Raw genomic sequence first — 21,839 nt, forward strand, 5'->3', positions numbered from 1 at the left:
TTAAAAACAACGTCAATAATGACGCTTTTGAAAGGTAAAACGACGTATTTTTGATTATTTTGACTTTCCAATCCTAAAGTTTCATAACCTTTTATGGTTCAGAAAAAAAGTTAACTGAGCAGGAAGAGGAAGAGGAAGAGGAAGAGGAAGAGGAAGAGGAAGAGGAAGAGAGACACGATTTGATTTGTTATTGACCAATATAATAAAAAAACATGACACACATTTACCAGGTTATTAAAAAACCATGTATCCATCCATCCATCCATCCATTTTCTTCCGCTTATCCGGGGCCGGGTCGCGGGGGCAGCAGTCTAAGCAAGGAAGCCCAGACTTCCCTCACCCCAGACACGTCCTCCAGCTCCTCCGGTGAGACCCCAAGGCGTTCCCAGGCCAGCCGAAAGACATAGTCTCTCCAGCGTGTCCTAGGTCTGCCCCGAGGCCTCCTACCAGAGGGACATGCCCGGAATACCTCCCGAGGGAGCCGCTGGCTCCTCTGGATGTGGAGGAGCAGCGGCTCTACTCCGAGCTCCTCCCTGGTGACTGAGCTCCTCACCCTATCTCTGAGGGTGCGCCCAGCCACCTTACGGAGGAAACTCATTTCAGCCGCTTGTATCCGGGATCTCCTTCTTTTGGTCAGGACCCAAAGCTCATGACCATAGGTGAGGGGAGGAAGGAAGATCGACTGGCTCATGACCATAGGTGAGGGGAGGAACAAAGATCGACTGGTAAATCGAGTCCATAAAAGTTATGAACAGAACCGGAACAAAGGACAGTCCTGCCGGAGGCCAACGTGCTCTGGGAACAGGTCCGACTTACTGCCGGCAATGCGAACCAAACTCCTGCTCCGGGCGTCCAGGGACCGGACAGCTCTTAGCAAAGGGTCCTGGACTCCATACTCCCGGACCACCCCCCACAGGACGTCCCGAGGGACACGGTCGAACGCCTTCTCCAGGTCCACAAAACACATGTGGACTGATTGGGCGAACTCCCATGAACCCTCACGCACCCAGTGGAAAGTATAAAGCCGGTCCAGTGTTTCGCGACCAGAACGAAAACCGCATTGTTCCTCTTTGATCCGCGATTCTACTAACGGCCGGATCCTCCTCTCCAGTACCCTGGAATAAACTTTCCCAGGGAGGCTGAGGAGTGTGATCCCCCTGTAGTTGGAACACACCCTCCGATCCCCCTTCTTAAAAAGAGGGACCACCACCCCGGTCTGCCACTCCAGAGGCACTGTCCCCGACCGCCACGCCATGTTGCAGAGACGTGTCAGCCAGGACAGTCCCTGCACATCCAGAGACTGAAGGAACTCAGAGCGAATCTCATCCACTCCCGGTGCCTTGCCACCGAGGAGCTTAGCAACTACCTCGGTGACTTCAGCCCGGGTAATGGACGAGTCTACCTGAGAACCCAGCCTCTGCTTCCTCAACGGAAGACGTGATGGTGGGATTGAGGAGGTCCTCGAAGTATTCCTTCCACCGCCCGACGACATCACCAGTTGAGGTCAACAGCAATAATTATCCCATATAGTTGACGTCCCGCTTTTATTATGAAAGTGTGAGACGGTTGAGCTTCCGCTCGCGGTGCGGCCTGCGCTTCCCTAACTTGACACGGTGTGTGAAAGCGAGAGGAGGGGACAGACGAGAACCGAACTCAGTTCATTTCTTCTCTCAGAGAGAGAAAGAGAGAGAGAGAGAGAGAGAGAGAGAGGGGGAGACAGAGAGAGAGAGAGAGAGTTTCCGATACTAGAACTAAGTGGTAACTCGGAGCAGGTCGAGTAACTCGGAAGGACCGATGCGCTGAAGCGTCTGCAGACGTTCCACGGCGGAGGGAAGCTTCACTGCTCGGTTCATCGTGACAGACGCTCCGGGGGAAGATGTTGCTGAAGGAGTACAGGATATGCATGCCCCTCACAGTGGAGGAGGTAAGTTTGCTTTTTCCTCCCCTTTGCTGTGGTTTGGTGTTCCGTGATGCTCCCGGGAGGTTCCAGCCGCCTGACGACCTTGGCTGAGGAGCTCTTCTCTCTGCAGACGTGTGGCAGGAGCTCTTCTCTCTGCAGACGTGTGGCAGGAGCTCTTCTCTCTGCAGACGTGTGGCAGGAGCTCTTCTCTCTGCAGACGTGTGGCAGGAGCTCTTCTCTCTGCAGACGTGTGGCAGGAGCTCTTCTCTCTGCAGACGTGTGGCAGGAGCTCTTCTCTCTGCAGACGTGTGGCAGGAGCTCTTCTCTCTGCAGACGTGTGGCAGGAGCTCTTCTCTCTGCAGACGTGTGGCAGGAGGTTTTCTCTCTGCAGACGTGTGGCAGGAGCTCTTTCCTTCAGGACCAGACCATCAACTCTCCAAGCTTGACGAGACTTTTTATTTTCTTGACTCCCTGTAATCTCCGGTCTCTAACGCAGTTCACGTTAGAATAATGTAAAGTCCAGAACCACCTCTCCACACACGTCAGTGGGATTGTCCACCGCTGGATAAAGAGAACTCGCTCTGCTGGACTGGGTGATCACTTGGTAGTAGAATCATGTAAAATGAGATCATTGATCTGAGACTCATGGCTCCACATTCCTTCTTCTGTTTGGCCTCACATGACGACACTGAACAGAACCGAGGCTGTCCACACCTTCACACCGTCACTGGTGCTTCTGTCTGGTCCGTGTTCAGTCTCGGGTGAAGAGGAAGAGCTGCTCTCTTGCCTCTCTGCTCTCCTCTTCCAGTTCTCACCATGACATTGTGGGGTTCTCCACCTCCTCCTCCAGTTGCAGTGGTGTGTGGGTGTAGTTGTGTGGTGGAGGCCGGAGGGGGGGTCATGTGTAATAAGGATCCTGCTGCAGCAGCACTTCCTCCACTCACCTCTTCAGATTAAAGCCCTGATGGAATTTCTTCACAGAAATAGTTGATCCTACCGAATGTAGAACTGATCACCATGTGGTTTTCTCTTCTTATCTTCATTTCAAGTTATTTTTAGGAAAGAAAAAGAACTGGAGGCAGAAAAAAAAAGCCTCAGATATTTTCCTGGAAACCCATGAAGCCACTTTCCCCCCTGACTGTGGCTCTCACCGCGGCCGGACGATTGGTTCCCCTCCCTACAGACCAGTGACTCCAGTTAATGCCCTTTTTCCTCTTGGCTTTTAAAAGCCAACTGAGGAAATGACTGATGAGTAAAAGGATTCTCACTTGAGTGGAGTGAGATGCAATGAGGTGGCTTTACATTTACCCACAATGATAACTTGAGTTCTTTTTCTCCCCACGGTCGGAAGTCAGCCCTGCCTTGGTGACTCGCGTAGAAACATGTGGTCAACAGGAAATGGCAACGTCATCTACTGATGCACCGGTGTTACGGGAGGAATGTGTTCTTGAATGCCTCTGCGTCATGGGTGTGTGTTTTAGTTTGACGTAACGTGTGTGTGTGTGTGTGTGTGTGTGTGTGTGTGTGTGTGTGTGTGTGTGTGTGTGTGTGTGTTTTCCGTTCAGTAGATGGCCTCAGGTTTGACTCTGCTCACACTCGCTTCCTGTCCATGAACTGACGCCTTCAATGAGGAAGACCGACAAGCAAAGGCTTATTAAACTGTAATAAAACCTCCGTCAAAAATGTTATTCTTTCACTAGACTAAATTAAGATAGTTTGGCTAAAGTTTACCAGCAGTAAAGTTAAAGTTTCTATATTACTACTAGTGATCAAGGTTCTTTTACATCAGAACTGTTTGGACATGAGGTTTAATAGAGTTTATATCACTTCAATCTGTCATTTGAAGGCAGAAGATTCCCACTGTGTTCGGTCCAAAATGAAATCTGTCTCAGCATCCAGTGTTTTAACTGCCTGCCACGATAGAGGAAACAGTTTAGAGGGCAGGCTAAGATCCTCTGGAGCTGAAAGAATGACTTAAAGCTGCCAATGTGACTTTCATTACTAAATAGTGCATTGATTTAGTTTTTGGGATTGTTGTATTGTGGTGAAAAGAAAAGGCAGAAGTAGTGTCAATCATTTTATTTAAAGACATAGAACTGAATTAATTGTACATTTATTGGAGGCTAAAGAAATCGGGAGTAAAATCACAAGTATAACAGTTTCGACAGTTTCACACAACATATAAGGACTTACGATGTTCTATAGAATGATCCTGTCTAACTCACAAGAGAAGAATTCCTAATCCAGCCACAGCATGTATAAGTCCAGATGATTTCAACGGGACATTTTTCTTTTCACATTAGAAATGATTTCCACCCTCTGCAAAGGTGGGATTACCTGAGCAGCAGGTAGAGAGTGTAGAGGGGAGCAGCCAGAGGCCTTTTGAGATGAAGCTGATCAGGACCAACTGAACATCCACTCTGTCAGCCCCTGAAGACCTGGGAGGGATGCTGTTCCAGAGAGGGTGGGCAGAGAGGGCGCTGTGGCTCCCACAGTAAAGCTCCATTAGAGTCCCAGATAAAGAATAAAGAAGAGCATCCTGTGGTCAATCACAAAGTCATCTCCATCTCTTTAGGAAAACAATGTAGTGAGAAAAATCCAGAATTCTCATTATGTAGACGTGTGGATGAAATGAGAACATACAGATGACTGGTATGACGCTGAATGAGGCAGAGGGTCCAGTCTAATGGAGGCCGACGCTGAAACAAGAAAGATGGAGGAGGAGGAGGAGGAGGAGGAGGAGGAGGAGGAGGGGGAGGAGGGGGAGGAGGGGGAGGAGGAGGAGGAGGGGGAGGAGGAGGAGGAGAAGGGGGAGGGGGAGGAGGAGGAGGAGGGGGAGGAGGGGGAGGAGGCGGAGGAGGCGGAGGAGGAGGAGGAGGAGGGGGAGGAGGAGGAGGAGGAGGAGAAGGGGGAGGAGGAGGAGGGCATGGCGCTTCAAGACAAAGTCCTTCCTGTGTGTGTTTATTCCACTTTACACCGTGCACGAGATAAATAATATATCTAAGAAATTACAAACGTTGTCTTTGCCAACATTTGCTGACATAAACTTTAAATGTTTCTAGGTTAGTTTAACCTCAGTTTATTGAAAGAACAGTGTCTGTGTTTGAGCCCCCAGCCAGCTCAGTAGGTAGAGCGTCAGACTCTCAGTCTCTAGGTAAAGGGTTCAAGTCCCCCGTCCAGCTCAGTAGGTAGAGCGTCAGACTCTCAGTCTCTAGGTAGAGGGTTCAAGTCCCCCGGCCAGCTCAGTAGGTAGAGCGTCAGACTCTCAGTCTCAGGGTAGAGAGTTCATGTCCCCCCAGACTGACACCCCCACCACCCGGGGACGGAGAAGATGGATGGAGGGAGGGAGGGATGTACTGTATGTATGTATGTACTGTATGTGTGAAGTTTAGTTTCAGAAGATTTAAACTTCACACTCGGCAGTTTTCTGAGGAATGAACGTTGTGGAGGAAACTCTCTCTCCTCTCTCGGGGTCCACTCCTCTACCTGACATCATGCTTTCCCTCACTTCCACCTCCTCGTCTTTGTGTGGCAAGCAAAGGAAATAAAGGCAGACATCTTTGTTTGGTCTGATCAACGATGCATTTCTTTTTACTTGGAACATGTAAACTCTTCACACGCGACCTGTTTAACCTCCATTCAAACGTGTTTCAGACAAACTAGGGCCCGACGACCTTCACAGGAGAATCAAAGTGCTTCTTCATTAAAGCACAGACGGTTTTTGTTCTGCACGCTGTCGTGATCCAGACCAAGAATAGTGAGAAGAAATCTGTGGATGTTCATGTGTTTTCAGTGTGTTTGACGGAGGAGCTGGATGACCACACTGTTTGGATTAATGCTGGTTAGCTGGAGTTACGTGGAGGAGCATGACACCATCTGATAGTGAGAAATAGTGTAACAATGGTGTGTGAATGGGTGAATGTGATGAGCTATGTAAAGTGCTTTGGGGCTGCTGTCAGTGAAAAGGTGCTTTATAAGTGAGCCCATTTCTCTTTTAATCTGCTCAGATTACTGAGCTGGGAGGGCAGCTGGTCAGAGACCACCCTCTGTACAGAAAGGCACCAGGGTTGTAGGTTTAAGTCTAGGCTGCCATGAGGCCACAGAAAAGTCCTAAATGAAAGAACCCCTTGGTTTCCCCTGAGTAGTTTTACAATGGAGGTTAAACAGGTTGCATGTGGGGACATTTAATCACCTCCGAGATCCTTCATCAGCTTGTTTGGTTCTACTGACGGTCTGAGAGAATGGATCGGTTGATTTATGGAAGGATGGCTGCATAAATGGGAGGATGTGGTCCTGGCTACTTGAATGAATAGATGGATGCCTGAAGGACACCTGGGCTGCAGGCGAACGCCAGCGTTTCTCACGGCATTAACGTCTCTGCAAGTGTCAGCCGTGTCAGAATGAATCAGGGAAACTGAATACCATATAATGGTGCTTGGCCCACACTTGCCAAGAGGAGAAATCAGATTACAGCATCACTTCTTCCACCTCGTGGTGTGGAAGTGATCACCCGCACGTCTACGTCTGAGATCGCTAGAATGGAAAACGGGAAACTATTTCTGAAAGCAGGAAGCAGACAGGAGGGCAGCCGGTAGCCCAAAGTTAGCTCTAGTGTCGTAGTACTCTAATAGTATTGGAAGTACTGCGTCACATTGTGCTTCCTCCCATGAGGGATTATGTCATTCAGCTGATGATGTTCTCCTGACCTCCAGCAGCCCTCCACCAGTCCAGGTAACGTGTGGCTCCAAGCATTCCTTCTTTAAAAGGCCACCTTCACAATACGTCTGCATAAAGCGTCTGACTTCTCCTTTCTCCAGACTTAACTAGTGAGGAGGATAATCTCCTTTCTCCAGACTTAACTAGTGAGGAGGATAATCTCCTTTCTCCAGACTTAACTAGTGAGGAGGATAATCTCCTTTCTCCAGACTTAACTAGTGAGGAGGATAATCTCCTTTCTCCAGACTTAACTAGTGAGGAGGATAATCTCCTTTCTCCAGACTTAACTAGTGAGGAGGATAATCTCCTTTCTCCAGACTTAACTAGTGAGGAGGATAATCTCCTTTCTCCAGACTTAACTAGTGAGGAGGATAATCTCCTTTCTCCAGACTTAACTAGTGAGGAGGATAATCTCCTTTCTCCAGACTTAACTAGTGAGGAGGATAACCTCCTTTCTCCAGACTTAACTAGTGAGGAGGATAATCTCCTTTCTCCAGACTTAACTAGTGAGGAGGATAATCTCCTTTCTCCAGACTTAACTAGTGAGGAGGATAAAGAAACTCAGACTTTGTTAGGTGAGCCGTTACAGCTTCACGCTGGAGAGTCAGAAAGCAGTGAAAACAACGAGGTCTTCACAGCGTCATTCTTCATCAATCCGTCTTTTTTGGAGAGTCTAATAAATAAAAGAACATCCTCAGTATTGGGTTAGTAATGTAAACAGAGACGTTAACTGCTTCCAGCAGGCGGTGCCAGCATGGATTTTCCTTTTGGATTTTGGATTGACCTTCCAGCATGTGATTGATTTGGTCATCTTGATGTATCCCTCCTCAGTAAGTACAACACATATATATATATATATATATATATATATCCCAAAAGACTGACTGCATTGTAAGGCTTTCTGCATTCATTCTCTGCACCAGAGATCCGAAGCACAAAAATCAGCGACGTATGACTGAAAACAACAAAGCCAGCTAAACGCTGCAGGTGGGAACACGTGTCGTCAGAATCCAGAATGACAACAAAAGCACAGCTTCAAGTTAAAAGTTCCCAGACATCAAGCTTGTTTTAATGTCCCTAATATTTCACACAAGCACTGCTTTCTTTGCTATTAATTCAGTATATTGTTGTTCTCCCCGACGGCTCCACCCCCCTGTCCACCCAGGGTTTGTCTGGTGGGAAGGTGCAAGGCCTTTTCGCCATCTGGTTTACATGACAATGCTATGATTCAATCAACGTCCCATTTACTGCCATTTACTCTTCTGGAGGAAACCATCATGGGTTGTGATGGACCATTATCCTCGGATGAGGCCTATTCTCATTTCCTAGGGTGTGTGTGTGTGTGTGTGTGTGTGTGTGTGTGTGTGTGTGTGTGTGTGTGTGTGTGTGTGTGTGTGTGTGTGTGTTTCATAACACAACAGCAACATGAGATTGTCACGCCTCGCTGCAGCCACGCTGAGAGGACAGCCTGCTTCACTAACCTGCAGAACACATTGTCGTTGTCGCTCCAGTCCCAGAGTAGAAATGTTTGTATTATTTAACCGTAAACCACATCGCAGCCACACATGGTCATTGTCGGCGTTTTGTAAACTGTTCCGTGACCTCCGCCCGATGGCGACATCCAGTACTGCAGTCCTCACTGCCCGAGGAGCTCGGATGAGACTGATGATTCAACTTCAGTTCAATTCAACTTTATTTATAAAGCACCAAACACAACACAGTCTTTCTAGGTGCTTTTAACAGAGAAAAGAGAAAAACCCAACAAATCCACACGAGCAAGCAGATTTATTTGCGACTGTGGAAAGACAAACTCCCTGATGAGCTCAGCAGGCTCATGAAGAGAATAGTTTGTAATATTATAAAAGAGGGTAAAACACCATTTTTAGAAAATGACCTCGACATTACATGAAAATGGTGTATGGAGAGCCTCTGTTCTCACTCATCGACTCCCATGAATGTCCGCTGTTTGTGACGTGGTCTTGTTTTGTTCAAGGGTTTGGTCCGAAACCTCCTCATGTCACTGTAGAGAAAGAGGTTTTCTTCCCGTATCTATTTGCTGCAATAACACATCAGTGAAAGGATGAGACCTTTTCTGCTGGCAGCCACAGTCTGAAGGTGTCTGCTAAATCTGTAGAGTGCAGCTGAAAATAGAGACAAATCACTTTTCTTTTACGGAAACTTCACTAAATTTGATCAAGCTGCATCTCAAGGCTCCTTCAAGGAGAGGGCTTAAAATAACAATCAATTGCAAACTGTATTATTTAATGTTTGCTCTATAATCTGATTGGTATTCTTTGAACTCTTTGTGAATACCAAAATATGTACAAATATAATACAATTCTTACACCATGAGAAGGGCTCAATGGGATTATTAGAGACGAGCTCCACAGCCTTTTCACTGTACCTGATGTCAGAGATGTTTATTTCTCTATTTCTTTGCCCTGGGCTGAGTGCTGACACGTTCATTATTGTTATTCACCAGAGATTTTACATGCTTGTTTGAACAGCTCCGACTGGGATTACAAGGACGACTTATTCTGCTTTTGGTATTGTTCTCATGCTGTGGATTGTATGAATGATGATTGAATCCTATTCTAGTTTTAGTGGTGTCCCACGAGTACTAATATTACAATTTGCTTTTACATTTTCGTTTGAACAATACTCTGTAAAGATGAGGGGGTAACGGACCCATTCATTTGGAATATTTGCCAATTTTTCTAGTTATTCACCCACAAAAACAACAACATTCTCTTTCAAATGAATGAAATGAAGTTTTATTTTGGTTGTTTACGTTCAACAATTGCATATTCCCCTCAAGAGCACAACCAACAAAGGGTTTGGGCAGAAGCTCTTTGAATGCTGTAGGATTTGCTCGTTGGTTTGTTGGTTCGGATTGGAACCTTGTGTTTGACATCCCAGTGCTAAATGCTGCATAAATTAATTTTCAATCTCAATCTCACATTTTGCAGCGCATTAATTGCTAATATTGGTCTTCTGCCCACGAGCACAAATGTTTACTTGCTGGAATAAATGACCTGAAACACCTTCAACATAAAAGCCTACCACTTGTATTAAATGCATCATTTACATTTATTTTTAGTTTTATTTTTTCCCTTGTTGACTTCAACGGCTTAAATGCTGCAGAGAAACCAACAGATGTTGTTATTCTACATCCTAATTGGACAAAAGGTTTTGTTTTAAATGTATTCACACAATGCCTTTATTATTTAGCAGATTAAAGGTGGAAACTCCTGATGATTATGTCGACCCCCAAGCTTATTTAACTACTCTGTCTTTTTTTGTTTTTCAGTCAAAATGTCTCCCCACATTGCCTTTAACTGAGAAGTGAGCCATCGGCCATGTGCTCAGAGGCAGCATGAATGAAACTGATCAATAGTACTTAAACTGTTGGACTTCTTTTGCCCAGAACTGACTTCTTTTCTGCAGCCATCGAAGGCTTCTGCGTTTCCCACTGAAAGCTCCAACCAGCCGGGCATGCTCTATTATTCATCTCGCCACAACGAAATTTCCACAATCCCTTTGTGTTTTATGAATTATTGAGTATATTCCTCCCGAAAAGCGAGGGTGGGGAGGCTGAAATGATTAACGGGGTAAACACACTGCTTTGCTGGTGGAGGTGACGCGTCTTAAAACAAAGCTGCAGATAAAAATAGAGTGGGACTTGGTGAATGTCAAAAATCTAATGTCACAGCTGCTTTGTTTTCTGTCTGAATGTAGCTGCTGCTCGGTTGTAGTGCTGCAGCGTCCTGGACGGTGTTGACACGGTGCCATGGAGCCTTGCTGACCCAGCGATACACTTCCAACACAGAACTTGGTGTCTCCACCTCCGTGACTAATTGCACGATGCCACACTCTCCTTTAAAGCCACAGTATAACACACGGGACCGTATAAAACACACTCCTCCAACTTGTGAATAAAGTCACTAAATGGCTGCACGTGCAGTTGGTATGATACGTGCTGGTGTTTGTTGCACAAGGTCCACTGTAAAGGTAGAGCTCTGCACGAGGGATGTAGATGTAATATCGTCATTACTCCAGGAAATGTAGTTTTGATAAGGCTATCGCTGGAGTGTGAGAAGTGGCCTTGTGTGTGTTTGGCGCCGTTATCTTTCTACCTCGTCCCTGATTAGGACTTCAGCTGCATCGTGAACGCTTTGCCTTGAGTTGTGAGCAGCATTTCTGACGGCAGCTCTGGAGCGTCCTGCCAGCTGATTTAATGCTCTGCTGGTCCTTTCTCACCCTCTGTGCTCTGTGTACGTGTTGGCAGGCACAGAGCTGCTGTTCTTTTTACAACCTGTCCTCGTACAGGAGCTGCTCGTCACTGATTCCACTCCGCAGAAGAGCAATGACCAGAGAGGATCAGCAACTTTTTCACTGTTTTTTCCTGTTTCTCTTCTCATTGATTTGCCAGTGGAGATATGGGAGTGAACGATTCACCGAGGCAGGATGTGGGTAGATTGGTGCCGATGGTAAATGGAGCTTCAGCAGAGGCTCTGGTCCTGTAAAGGACATGCAAATGGAAAGATCGAGAAGAGGAAAAGTCGTAGCATGAAAAATGGAGAAGGTGCTTTAAATTCATCAGAGGCTTAATGCTGGCAGTGAGCTGCTGAATGAGACAGCGCTGTGCCACTGTCTCATTCCAGCGATCTCACCGGGTTGCCACTCTAATTATAACTGCCTTAAAGGATTTTAGGAGTTCTTTCCAAAGCTCTTTTGATTAGTTGCTGCCATATCAGGCTTAAGTTCTGAGCAGGAAAACGCATTTGCATTGAAATGATAATGGTTTATCAGTGTGGCTGTGTTCTCCGAGCTGTCAGGAAGTTTAGAGAGGTCGTCCTTCCACCGGCTGTTACTCAGGGTACGTTTACACTCCGGGTAGGAATACACTTGTCTGCACGCTGGTCATCATGCTGCTCTGTGACGCCTGCAGCCCACACACAGGTGCAGCACATCTTTGGAAGATCTACCCGCTCGGCCCACATACTCTCACAAAAAAAAAAAGATATATATATTTATATGTATGTATGTGTCTTTATAAATACATACATTCACACAAACCTAGACAGGCTATAGATAGCTTTATACCGATGTGTTTCATTATCATCTTTTGTTTCTATGGTTACCAGCACTATCCATCCATCCATCCCTGGTAGCAGAGCAGATTATAGTGATTACAGTGTAAGACCATCCTGAGGAGAACTGTCCAATAATGAGGCAGTTGATGGACTCTGACCACCTGCAGGCGCAGGATTCAACACACATTTGCGGAGCTTTGTGAAGATTTTAGATATGATTTAAAATTAACATTTTAAATGTGAAAGTGAACACAATTGACCAAACACAACGTGCCCCTCCTGGTGCTACAGAGCGCAGTTCACTTGTGAAAGTGTAGAAATCTGTCTTGCATGTTGGCGTGCGTCAAACAGAAAGTCTCATCCCTCTTGAGGTTTGCTTCAGAAGGCCTCCGTACAGGGTCCTGATGATCACACTCGTACGGTGGGTCACCAATGAACCCGGACACACGATGTCTGACTGGTGAGAGCATTTATTTTTACTTTCTTTGGTCCGATGTAGGGTTGTTTGGTATACCGGTACTGTATTGGTATCGCGGTACTGTCGCCTTTAAAAGGATACTACACTGGGCCGGGCCGCGGAGCGTCACTGGGTTGTAATTTGCACGGAGGAGAGTGGTCAGTCTCTCTGGGGGGGGGGGGGGAGCGGCTAATAACTTATATACCCATGCAAATATAGCTCTGGAAAAAAATGTAAGCTATGATAAATATTAGTATTATAAATATAATATGAAAATATTTTATTTTAGCCATTTAATGTTATAAAGAGTACTGCATAGTAACAAACCATTTAAAGACGCTGGTCCTTCTTAAGACAGGCTGATCTAATGACATTTTTTGTCTTCTCTTTTTATTTGGAAAAGTATGGAACTACATGGTGGTATCGGTATCGATACCAAAATGTTGGTATCGTGACGGCACTAGTCCGACGATAGGAACGCCAGTAGAAAGAAAATCAAACCAAACTTTTTTTTTTTCTTTTCTTCTTTTAATCCTACTTTGGTCTGGACCATAGAACCACATCGCCAACGTAATCATCCCTTCAGAGCGGTTGTTAACAGGAGTTTGGGTTTGAGAGGGCCTCATAAAGGAGAATTACAGCCATTAAAAAAGAGCCAATTTAAATGCATGCAGATGACCCGTCACCGTGTGACTCCACTTTAACAGCTGCTGGGGATTAAGGTGCTTCAGTGCAGCATGAAATTAACTTCCCTCTTGTTCTCTAACATTTAAAAAGATGATTGTGTAGTGAATAAAGAAAATGAATGCTTAGGCCAACCTGCCTTTCAAACCTGCCATTTACTGATGGCACTCCTTCATTTCTAAGTATTTGTTGTATCTCGCATGTGCTCACCTGCTGGTGGCGCTGGAAGAGGCGTCTCATTAAGTATCTGAGCCTCAAAAAACTAAATATCTTCCTCTTGCATTAAGTAGATTTTTATGTGAAGCAACGATAGTCAGACTGCAACTGCCAATAAAGACTTAAAAAAAAATATTGATTACATGATTGATCCATTTTTGGGACTGTGGGCAGAGAGCTTTGTCCATCCAACCATTTTTTTTAAGCTCAGTTCTGATCCAGAATTGGATCCCCAGCCTTCACATAACTGTGTCAGAATAATCTTCCAACTGAATAACTGCTGCCATCTCGAGCTGAATCCCAGAAAGGTCACGTGGGCGAGTACTTTGTGTTTTCTGCAGAAATACAGATTCAGAAGAAAGTCAACAATCCTGTTTTCATCTCATCTCTTCATGTCTTTTCTGTGTGGCGCTTCGCCTCTGAGCAGCAGGAGCACTGGATGTATTGAAGTGGAAAATAAGATACCGCGCATTTCTTTAACAGACTTTAATTCCTGTTGTTCAACGTCATTTTCTGACCCAAGAAGCTTCTGATGATTCTCTAAACGGAACATCTTATTTTTATCATCCGGACTTAAAATAGATGTTTTCCAGTGTAGTGATGATGTTTTGATATTAAACGTGATGTGTCATCATCGGTGGAGGATATCGTTGTACAGTTTTAGAAATAACATTGAGCCAGATTGCGTCACGTCCCAGTGTAGTGAGTTCCCAGCAGGTACGAGGATTTCAAAGGGAAGCTGTGAAAGAAAGGTCAACATTTCTCCTGTCATGCTCACGTGGAGGAATTCTGATGAAGGAACACCAAGATCATCACCTGCTGAATGAAGAGAATGAATTTCAGGTCTTATCTTAATGACTTCAGGGTGAAGGTGGAGCGAGGAACCACGGATCCACGGATCCACGGAACCACGGAACCGCAGAACCACGGAACCACGGAACCACTGTTTATATGTGAGAGAGGACAGAGTCATCATCTTCATACACGATTGGAAACTCCAGCCAATAAGCATTAGTGTGTGTGTGTGTGTGTGTGTGTGTGTGTGTGTGTGTGTGTGTGTGTGTGTGTGTGTGTGTGTGTGTGTGTGTGTGTGTGTGTGTGTGTGTGTGTGTGTGTGTGTGTGTGTGTGTGTGTGTGTGTGTGTGTGTGTGTGTTTTAAAGGATTAGAGAAGGAAAACGCCAGCTAAGATGTATTGACTGGAGAACGGGTGTGATACGGAGCGTGTGCAGCTGAAGAAGAACGTTCAGTGGAACACAGAGAGCTGCTGATCTACTCACACAATCTGCTGTACAGACTGCCTCTGTTGTTGAGATAACAAGAGATATTGATGATCCACAGTCAACCTGGGGGAAGGTTCTCAGAGAAATCAACTCTTGATTCACCTTCTATAACATCCTTCCATCTTCTATACTGCTTCATCCAACTCTGGTAATTCCAGCTGACTGTGTAAGAAGACAGATCCACCTTCAGCAGGTTGCCTTTCCCCCAGAGACGCACCGTCACACACTGGGAATCACACATTCCGGCAATTTTAGAGAATCCAATTAACCTCAAACTGACTTTTTGATGATGCTGTGGGAGGAAACTGGAGTACATGTAGGAAAGCATATGGAGAATGTGCAAACTTTGTTTTATAGGAGTACGATCACATATAAAGGAAATGCAGTTACTGGTTAAGATCATGAATGTGATGATGTGTGAGTCACAAACAAGCAAAACCTAAGGTTGAAATTGTAATTTAAAATTGTTCTTTTTTTCAAGGAATTATGTGTATCGCATTCAAAACTTGTAAAATATGAAGCGATGGATTTGTTTTGATGTTTTAGACATAGAGTTGTCAAATAATGTGCAATTCTGCGATATTAAGGTGTTTCTGACAGAACTGAGAGGCTCATGTTCCAAACGTGTGACATGCTGCAGAACCTCTTCCAGCACCGGTCCTGGGAGCCGCCATGTTGTTATTTAGGGGTTGATGCTGTATATCTCTGCTTGGCTGCTCATAGCTTTTGACTTTTCTCTATGTCATATAAATGGTTCTAGTAATGGGAACCGGCTCGGAGGGTAAAACTGTTTTATGTCAGGATTTCAGATGAAACTTTGACTTTGGCTCATGAATATCACATCTCTCTCAGTCTGGGTGGTATTTTGGCCACGCCGAGACATTAAAAAGCCAATTTATTTGTAAAAAAAAGATATAAATCAACAATTTGTAGTTCAGAAGTCTTCATCAAAGTGAATGTACGTTGCGCCATGTTATAAGTTCTTAGGTTTCACACATTCTGTGGATTATTCTGCCTCATGGAGCTGTGAGGGGATTCTTACTGCTTCAGTTTCATTCTGCTTCAAGTTTCCCTAACAACAGAGTAATGCGTCGTCACGGCCTCCTGAAGAACCCTCCTCATGGAAAGACAAAGAAAAACACTTGACGGTTGATTTGTATGTTGAAGTTTCTTCTCCGATCGTTTGATGGCATCAGGGGAAACCAGCTGAATGTGCTTCCCTCTCTGCTCCGTCGTCCATCGCGGCTCAGCCTCCCTTTACTCTCCAGGATTTACTGCCCTGGAAAGGCAAACAGGGGGCAGATGTGCCAGCTCTTTAAATAGACTTAAAGAGGTCTTAACAAGCAGCCTACTCAGCTCGGGCTTTCAGGAAAGTCCGGTTATCTCTTAGTCGAGCAGAAATTCCACAAATCCTTTACTTTTAGTATGTATTCATAGTTTCTTTTATTTTTGTTGTTGTTTTTCATCTACTGCTGAAATTACAAAGGGAGTCTTTTATAATCGGGAAAATGAAGTTTGTTTACAAGCAGAGTGACGCAAGTGCTTGAACATTTAGCTCAGAGCCAAACTGGGACGGGGTGGAACCTTTAGCGGGGAACAATCAAACATCTGGAGGAAAGCTCACCTGGGAGTCGGAGGTTATTATCCTCCAACTCAGGACAGCGTCTTGTCATTAAAGTGAGTTCAGTTGTGAGCTTCTCCTCCTCCTGCCATTCATCCATCACTCTCAAGGATTCCTTTGGTTTTACTCTGGTACATCTTGTGTTCTGACCCGACAGTGTTTGTTTGCTGCTAACTCACCACTGATCACCGTCCCACATCTTCCTTTTCTCAGAGTTTATTTTGGTGTGTGACTCAGTCAGCCCACACCCTTCTCTCCACAGCACAAACCTTTGTCAAGTCTTGTGCTACAATCCCACAACATGGTGGAGGTGGAGGCAGTGAAGAGAGCCCTGGATGGTGTTTAGAGTACCTTTGGTGGGAAGTATACAGTACTCTACACGGCTTTACATGATACACATGAAGAGATACTCTGTGTGTGTGTGTGTGTGTCACACAGAAGAAAGAGTTTGATCATCATTAAGAAGAACGACAGTGCAGGTCTTGACATATTAAGATTGTGTGAGGATCTTGTAGAAGAAGCCGAGATACTGTACTGCATCATATCCAACTTTCTGGCAGCTCCTCTGAACGGCGAGGCAGGACTTGGGTCGTGTCCAAACCATGGACGATAGCGCCAACTGCTGGAGGGGGTTTGCCACAGCATAACACTCCTCATAACGGATCATTTCAGTTCCCTCTTCCAGAGCTTTGGATCCACCCAGCTTTCCTCTAACAATGCTGGTGATGATGAAATCTACTACCTCAAGATGGTATTTGATATTATGAAGGCTCCTATAAAGACACCAAAAAACAAAACCTACATTTGAGTCTATAAAACTTGGATCTGTTGGCATCCTGCAACATTCCATCGTTTCTTTGATTTGCAGTTTCAAAAGAATCAAAATTAGCTTTAATATTCTTGCCTGCAAATCAGCTCCATTACTGTCATTACTGCTCCATCAGACCATATAAAGATCAATATGATCACTTCATTCAGTGTTAATGAAGGACAATCTGATCCAGTTCAATAGGATTCAATCAGAATGCCACGGTTATAGAAATAACAAGGAATCTCTGAGTTACACTCAAGTTGAAAGTCAAAACCAGGATGAAGAAATCCACTGAAACAGTTTCAGATCTCACCTTCACCCCCACTCAATCTTTCATGTTAATAAAATGAGCTTCTGAGGCAGGAATGTTTATCAGGATCATTTATAAGCTTTGGCTCTGTCTTGCTCCTGTCTAAAACATTTTCCACTTCCCACTTCCCACATCCAACTTCCCACATTCAACTTCCCACTTCCAACTTCCCATATCCAACTTCCCACTTCCAACTTCCCACTTCCAACTTCCCACATCCAACTTCCCACTTCCAACTTCCCACTTCCAATTTCCAACATCCAACTTCCCACTTCCAACTTCCCACTTCCCACTTCCAACTTTCCATATCCAACTTCCCACATCCAACTTCCCACATCCAACTTCCCACATCCAACTTCCCACTTCCAACTTCCCATATCCAACTTCCCACATCCAACTTCCCACATCCAACTTCCCACATCCAACTTCCCACATCCAACTTCCCATATCCAACTTCCAACATCCAACTTCCCACATCCAACTTCCCATATCCAACTTCCCACATCCAACTTCCCACATCCAACTTCCCATATCCAACTTCCCACATCCAACTTCCAACATCCAACTTCCCACATCCAACTTCCCACATCCAACCCATCAGCAGCCGCTGTGACGTCATAGCTTCTGCTCTGCTACACACTCTGCTACACACACACACTGCTACACACACACTCTGCTACACACTCTGCTACACACTCTGCTACACACACACACTGCTACACACACACTCTGCTACACACTGCTACACACACACTCTGCTACACACTCTCTGCTACACACACTCTGCTACACACGCTCTGCTACACACTCTGCTACACACACTCTGCTACACACACTCTCTGCTACACACGCTCTGCTACACACTCTGCTACACACTCTGCTACACACACTGCTACACTCTGCTACACTCTGCTACACACTCTGCTACACACACTGCTACACTCTGCTACACTCTGCTACACACTCTGCTACACACTCTGCTACACACTCTGCTACACACTCTGCTACACACACTTAAGAACACACGCTCACACAGGCTTTGCAGACATTTGGGAGAAAAGAAAAGAGAAGTGCAGTGATTTCCTTGACCTGCAGGGGGAGCAGCTGCTGCCGGCCGGATTTGGCCTTAATGGGACTTTGACGTCAGCAGGAGGTGAAACTGGACCGGCTGCATATTTGTGAAAGCTGCACTCCAGAGGCGTAGAGGATCCTGAACATTAGCTGCAACTGCTCAGCTGGCGACTCTCCGTCTGCGGCCCGGATGCTGCTCTTCTTCCTCATGTAGTGAACCTGGAAACTTCATGTAGTGAACCTGGAAACTTCATGTAGTGAACCTGGAAACTTCATGTAGTGAACCTGGAAACTTTAGGAATTGATGCGGATTCAATTGCATGTATGAAGTAAATGATGCGAAGCTTGTTTTGAGATTCACCTAATGAAGCTTTACTGGATGTTAATGACAAAAGCTGAGGGAATCCGAAGTTAATCTATTTGTTTTATCTCTTACAAACGATGATCATTTCTCAATTTCAGGTCATACAAGTGTCAGCTGCTTATGTCACGCTGCCTTGCTGCTTTGCTGCTTTGCTGCTTTGCTGCTTTGCTGCCTTGCTGCCTTGCTGCCTTGCTACCTTGCTGCTTTGCTGCTTTGCTGCCTTGCTGCCTTGCTGCTTTGCTGCCTTGCTGCCTTGCTGCCTTGCTGCCTTGCTGCTTTGCTGCTTTGCTGCTTTGCTGCCTTGCTGCCTTGCTGCTTTGCTACCTTGCTGCTTTGCTGCTTTGCTGCCTTGCTGCCTTGCTGCTTTGCTGCTTTGCTGCCTTGCTGCTTTGCTGCTTTGCTGCCTTGCTGCCTTGCTGCCTTGCTGCTTTGCTGCCTTGCTGCCTTGCTGCTTTGCTGCCTTGCTGCCTTGCTGCCTTGCTGCTTTGCTGCTTTGCTGCTTTGCTGCCTTGCTGCCTTGCTGCTTTGCTGCCTTGCTGCCTTGCTGCCTTGCTGCCCTGCTGCTTTGCTGCTTTGCTGCCTTGCTGCCTTGCTGCCTTGCTGCTTTGCTGCTTTGCTGCCTTGCTGCTTTGCTGCCTTGCTGCTTTGCTGCTTTGCTGCCTTGCTGCCTTGCTGCCTTGCTGCCTTGCTGCCTTGCTGCTTTGCTGCCTTGCTGCCTTGCTGCTTTGCTGCCTTGCTGCTTTGCTGCTTTGCTGCCTTGCTGCCTTGCTGCTTTGCTGCCTTGCTGCCTTGCTGCTTTGCTGCTTTGCTGCCTTGCTGCCTTGCTGGTCTACGTGACGTAATGAGGAGGTTTTTCCTTGCGTTGAGGAGATTACAATAAACAGTGTTGGATGAAGGAACGCTGAGGCTCCTGGGTTCCAGTCACTGTCTGATTCAGGGATGAACTGGACTCATGGTTTGCAGGAGGATGAGGCCTGCAGCTGGTCGGGATGTGGGAAGTGATCCAGAGGGCTGAACCGTATGGCCAGTTCCCCTCTCTGTTTGTTTTCTTCCTTCTCTGGGAGGGTTACTGCTCAGTGTGAAGACGTGCAGAGAGAGGGAAGAAGAGCAAAAGATCATTCAAGAGGAGGAGAAAAGAAAAACTCCTCCAGATGTTCTGAGCTTAAAAGCTGAAAATATGTTTTTCCTTTTTCAGTAAGCTCATGTTCTCACTGAGGCGTCACGTCACAAGAAGTGTATATAAAGGAACTAATACCCAAGTACTGATGATGATGATGATGATGATGATGATGATGCTGTACTCAGCTGCCTCATTTCAACTTGCATTACAGGCTTGTTTATTGTAGTTTGAACTGCAGACGTCCTTCCAGCTGGGAGTTAAACTTCTTCTGTCCAGTTTTATTACGTCCCTGGAGGGAATTTAGTCTGGCAGCGAAGTACAAAACATTAAATACATACATACATACATACATACATTAGGGTTGGCGTTAGGTGGTGCCCTATATCCCACAAGCTACATTAGAGTTAAGTGGGTTTTCAAAATAAAAGCCCCCCACATTTTTCAAAATAAAAGTCCCTTTTTGTTAAAACCTTCAACATTTCTTTTTGATCAATATTTACTTGGGCCTGAGGCCATGATTGGGCCTGAGGCCATGATTGGGCGGGCCAGAGGCCATGATTGGGCCTGAGGCCATGATTGGGCGGGCCAGAGGCCATGATTGGGCCAGAGGCCATGATTGGGCTGACCCTGACGGGCCGGAGTCCAGGGTTTTGAGGTCCTGACCAACCTGACTTGCAACTTTAATGCTTCTTGTTGAGCTTCATTCAGATCTTGGTTGTTGTCTTGCAGGTGACTATTGAGATCAGTGCCAGTGTTTATAACATACCATCATCAAGTACTTCATCCTTTAACCGACCTGCTGTTTCTCTTCTTCGCCCACACTTTCCTCTCTGGTTTCTGATATTCAGCCATCACAACTCTCCTCCCTCGCTCTGCGACACAAGCCTCTTGTACTGGACCTAGAGGGAGGTCATCACTCCATTAGATATGTTACACAGGTGTTCTGTCATTGTTTGTGACATGCCCAGTGTGAATATTTGTAATATATTGAACAACTGAATATTATTACCGCTCCAATACTCGATCAGTCATCATGTTAAATGTCTTTAAATGGGTTTGTCACCATGCAAAGTACCAACACCTCTCCCTGTGGAACCCCAATCCTGCCACAAACAAACAACTGCATGTTGAATTCAGAAGACCCTGTATTCCCCTTTCTTTTTTTGTCTTTTAACAAAAAGCAGTGCAACTGCCTCTTCTGCATTTTGTCTGTCTCTTTCAGGGAAATAAAGCCAGGATCTTCACAACAATATTATTACACAGAAGTCATCATTTGGTCTGGCATCAGATCTGCCGACGGTCTCCAGATTTTATTCATCACATCATTACTCATTACAGAGATTGCAGGAATATGATCTGATCATTGTTTGTCTGTGGCTTGTGGTTATCGGTCTGTGGTCATTGAGCATGAAACTCAAAACAGTGGCCACCAAGGCTCGATGCTCTGTTTAAATCAATGATCATATCTGTGATGCTGCAGATAGGCTCAGCTTCATGGAAAATCAATTATGTACACGTGTGGTTGGATGCACACACCAAGCTGCCTTTAGGAGTGTAAATGTCTTTATGATTGTGTTTTGGTTTAGTTATTCTGAAGAGTCATTTGACCTCTAGGAACATACTGTATTTCACCCAAGATAATGCTCAGTACTCGCGTATACAGTTGAATGAGGTTGCTGTGTTGCCCCAGTTGCCTCTAGTTGATTACACAGTAAACCTTGTGATAAATATTTTGGTGCATATTTGGCGTGGAGACGGCCTCCTGCTAAACCTCTGGTAAACATTGTTCTTGCAAATGTTTTTCCCCAAAGTCTGACAAACGTCTCCGTGAAACATGTGAACACACAGCAGGGTTGATGCTCCGTCGTTGTTTACTGTGCAACAACCTTTATAAAGATTTTAGCAAAATCAACCCTTCCTGGTACTGCTGGGGATGACAGTTTAGGCCCATATTTCACTGTTAATGTGCTAATTTCTTCACCTCTATGTGATTACCAGCACATATTTCACTTATTTAAAGCTTGTAAGTCTTCCTATTAATCATGCTCAGCCTGTTCTGTGTCATTATAACACAGTTTGACTTCAGACCCTGTCTGTTTCTGATGCTCTGTCTCCTTTCTGCTGCTTCTGTGTTTGACCTTGGATCAATAGTCCCTGTTAGCAGCACTGTTATGGCAACATGGTTAGTTTTC

General features: G+C 45.5%; 1 protein-coding gene across 1 annotated transcript in view; it reads left to right on the forward strand.

The window, feature by feature from the left end:
* Positions 1-1,627: 1,627 nt before the first annotated feature.
* The window catches only part of LOC308109886 (cytoplasmic phosphatidylinositol transfer protein 1-like), a 78,179-nt gene continuing 57,967 nt past the window's right edge, over positions 1,628-21,839 (forward strand). Inside the window, exon 1 of the mRNA XM_080463716.1 lies at positions 1,628-1,924. Within this exon, the coding sequence (XP_080319842.1) occupies positions 1,877-1,924 (48 nt within the window). The 5' untranslated portion in view covers positions 1,628-1,876. The remainder of the gene's footprint in view (positions 1,925-21,839) is intronic.

Source organism: Lipophrys pholis, assembly GCF_963383615.2.
Source record: "Lipophrys pholis genome assembly, chromosome: 5".
Taxonomy (NCBI): Eukaryota; Metazoa; Chordata; class Actinopteri; order Blenniiformes; family Blenniidae; genus Lipophrys; species Lipophrys pholis.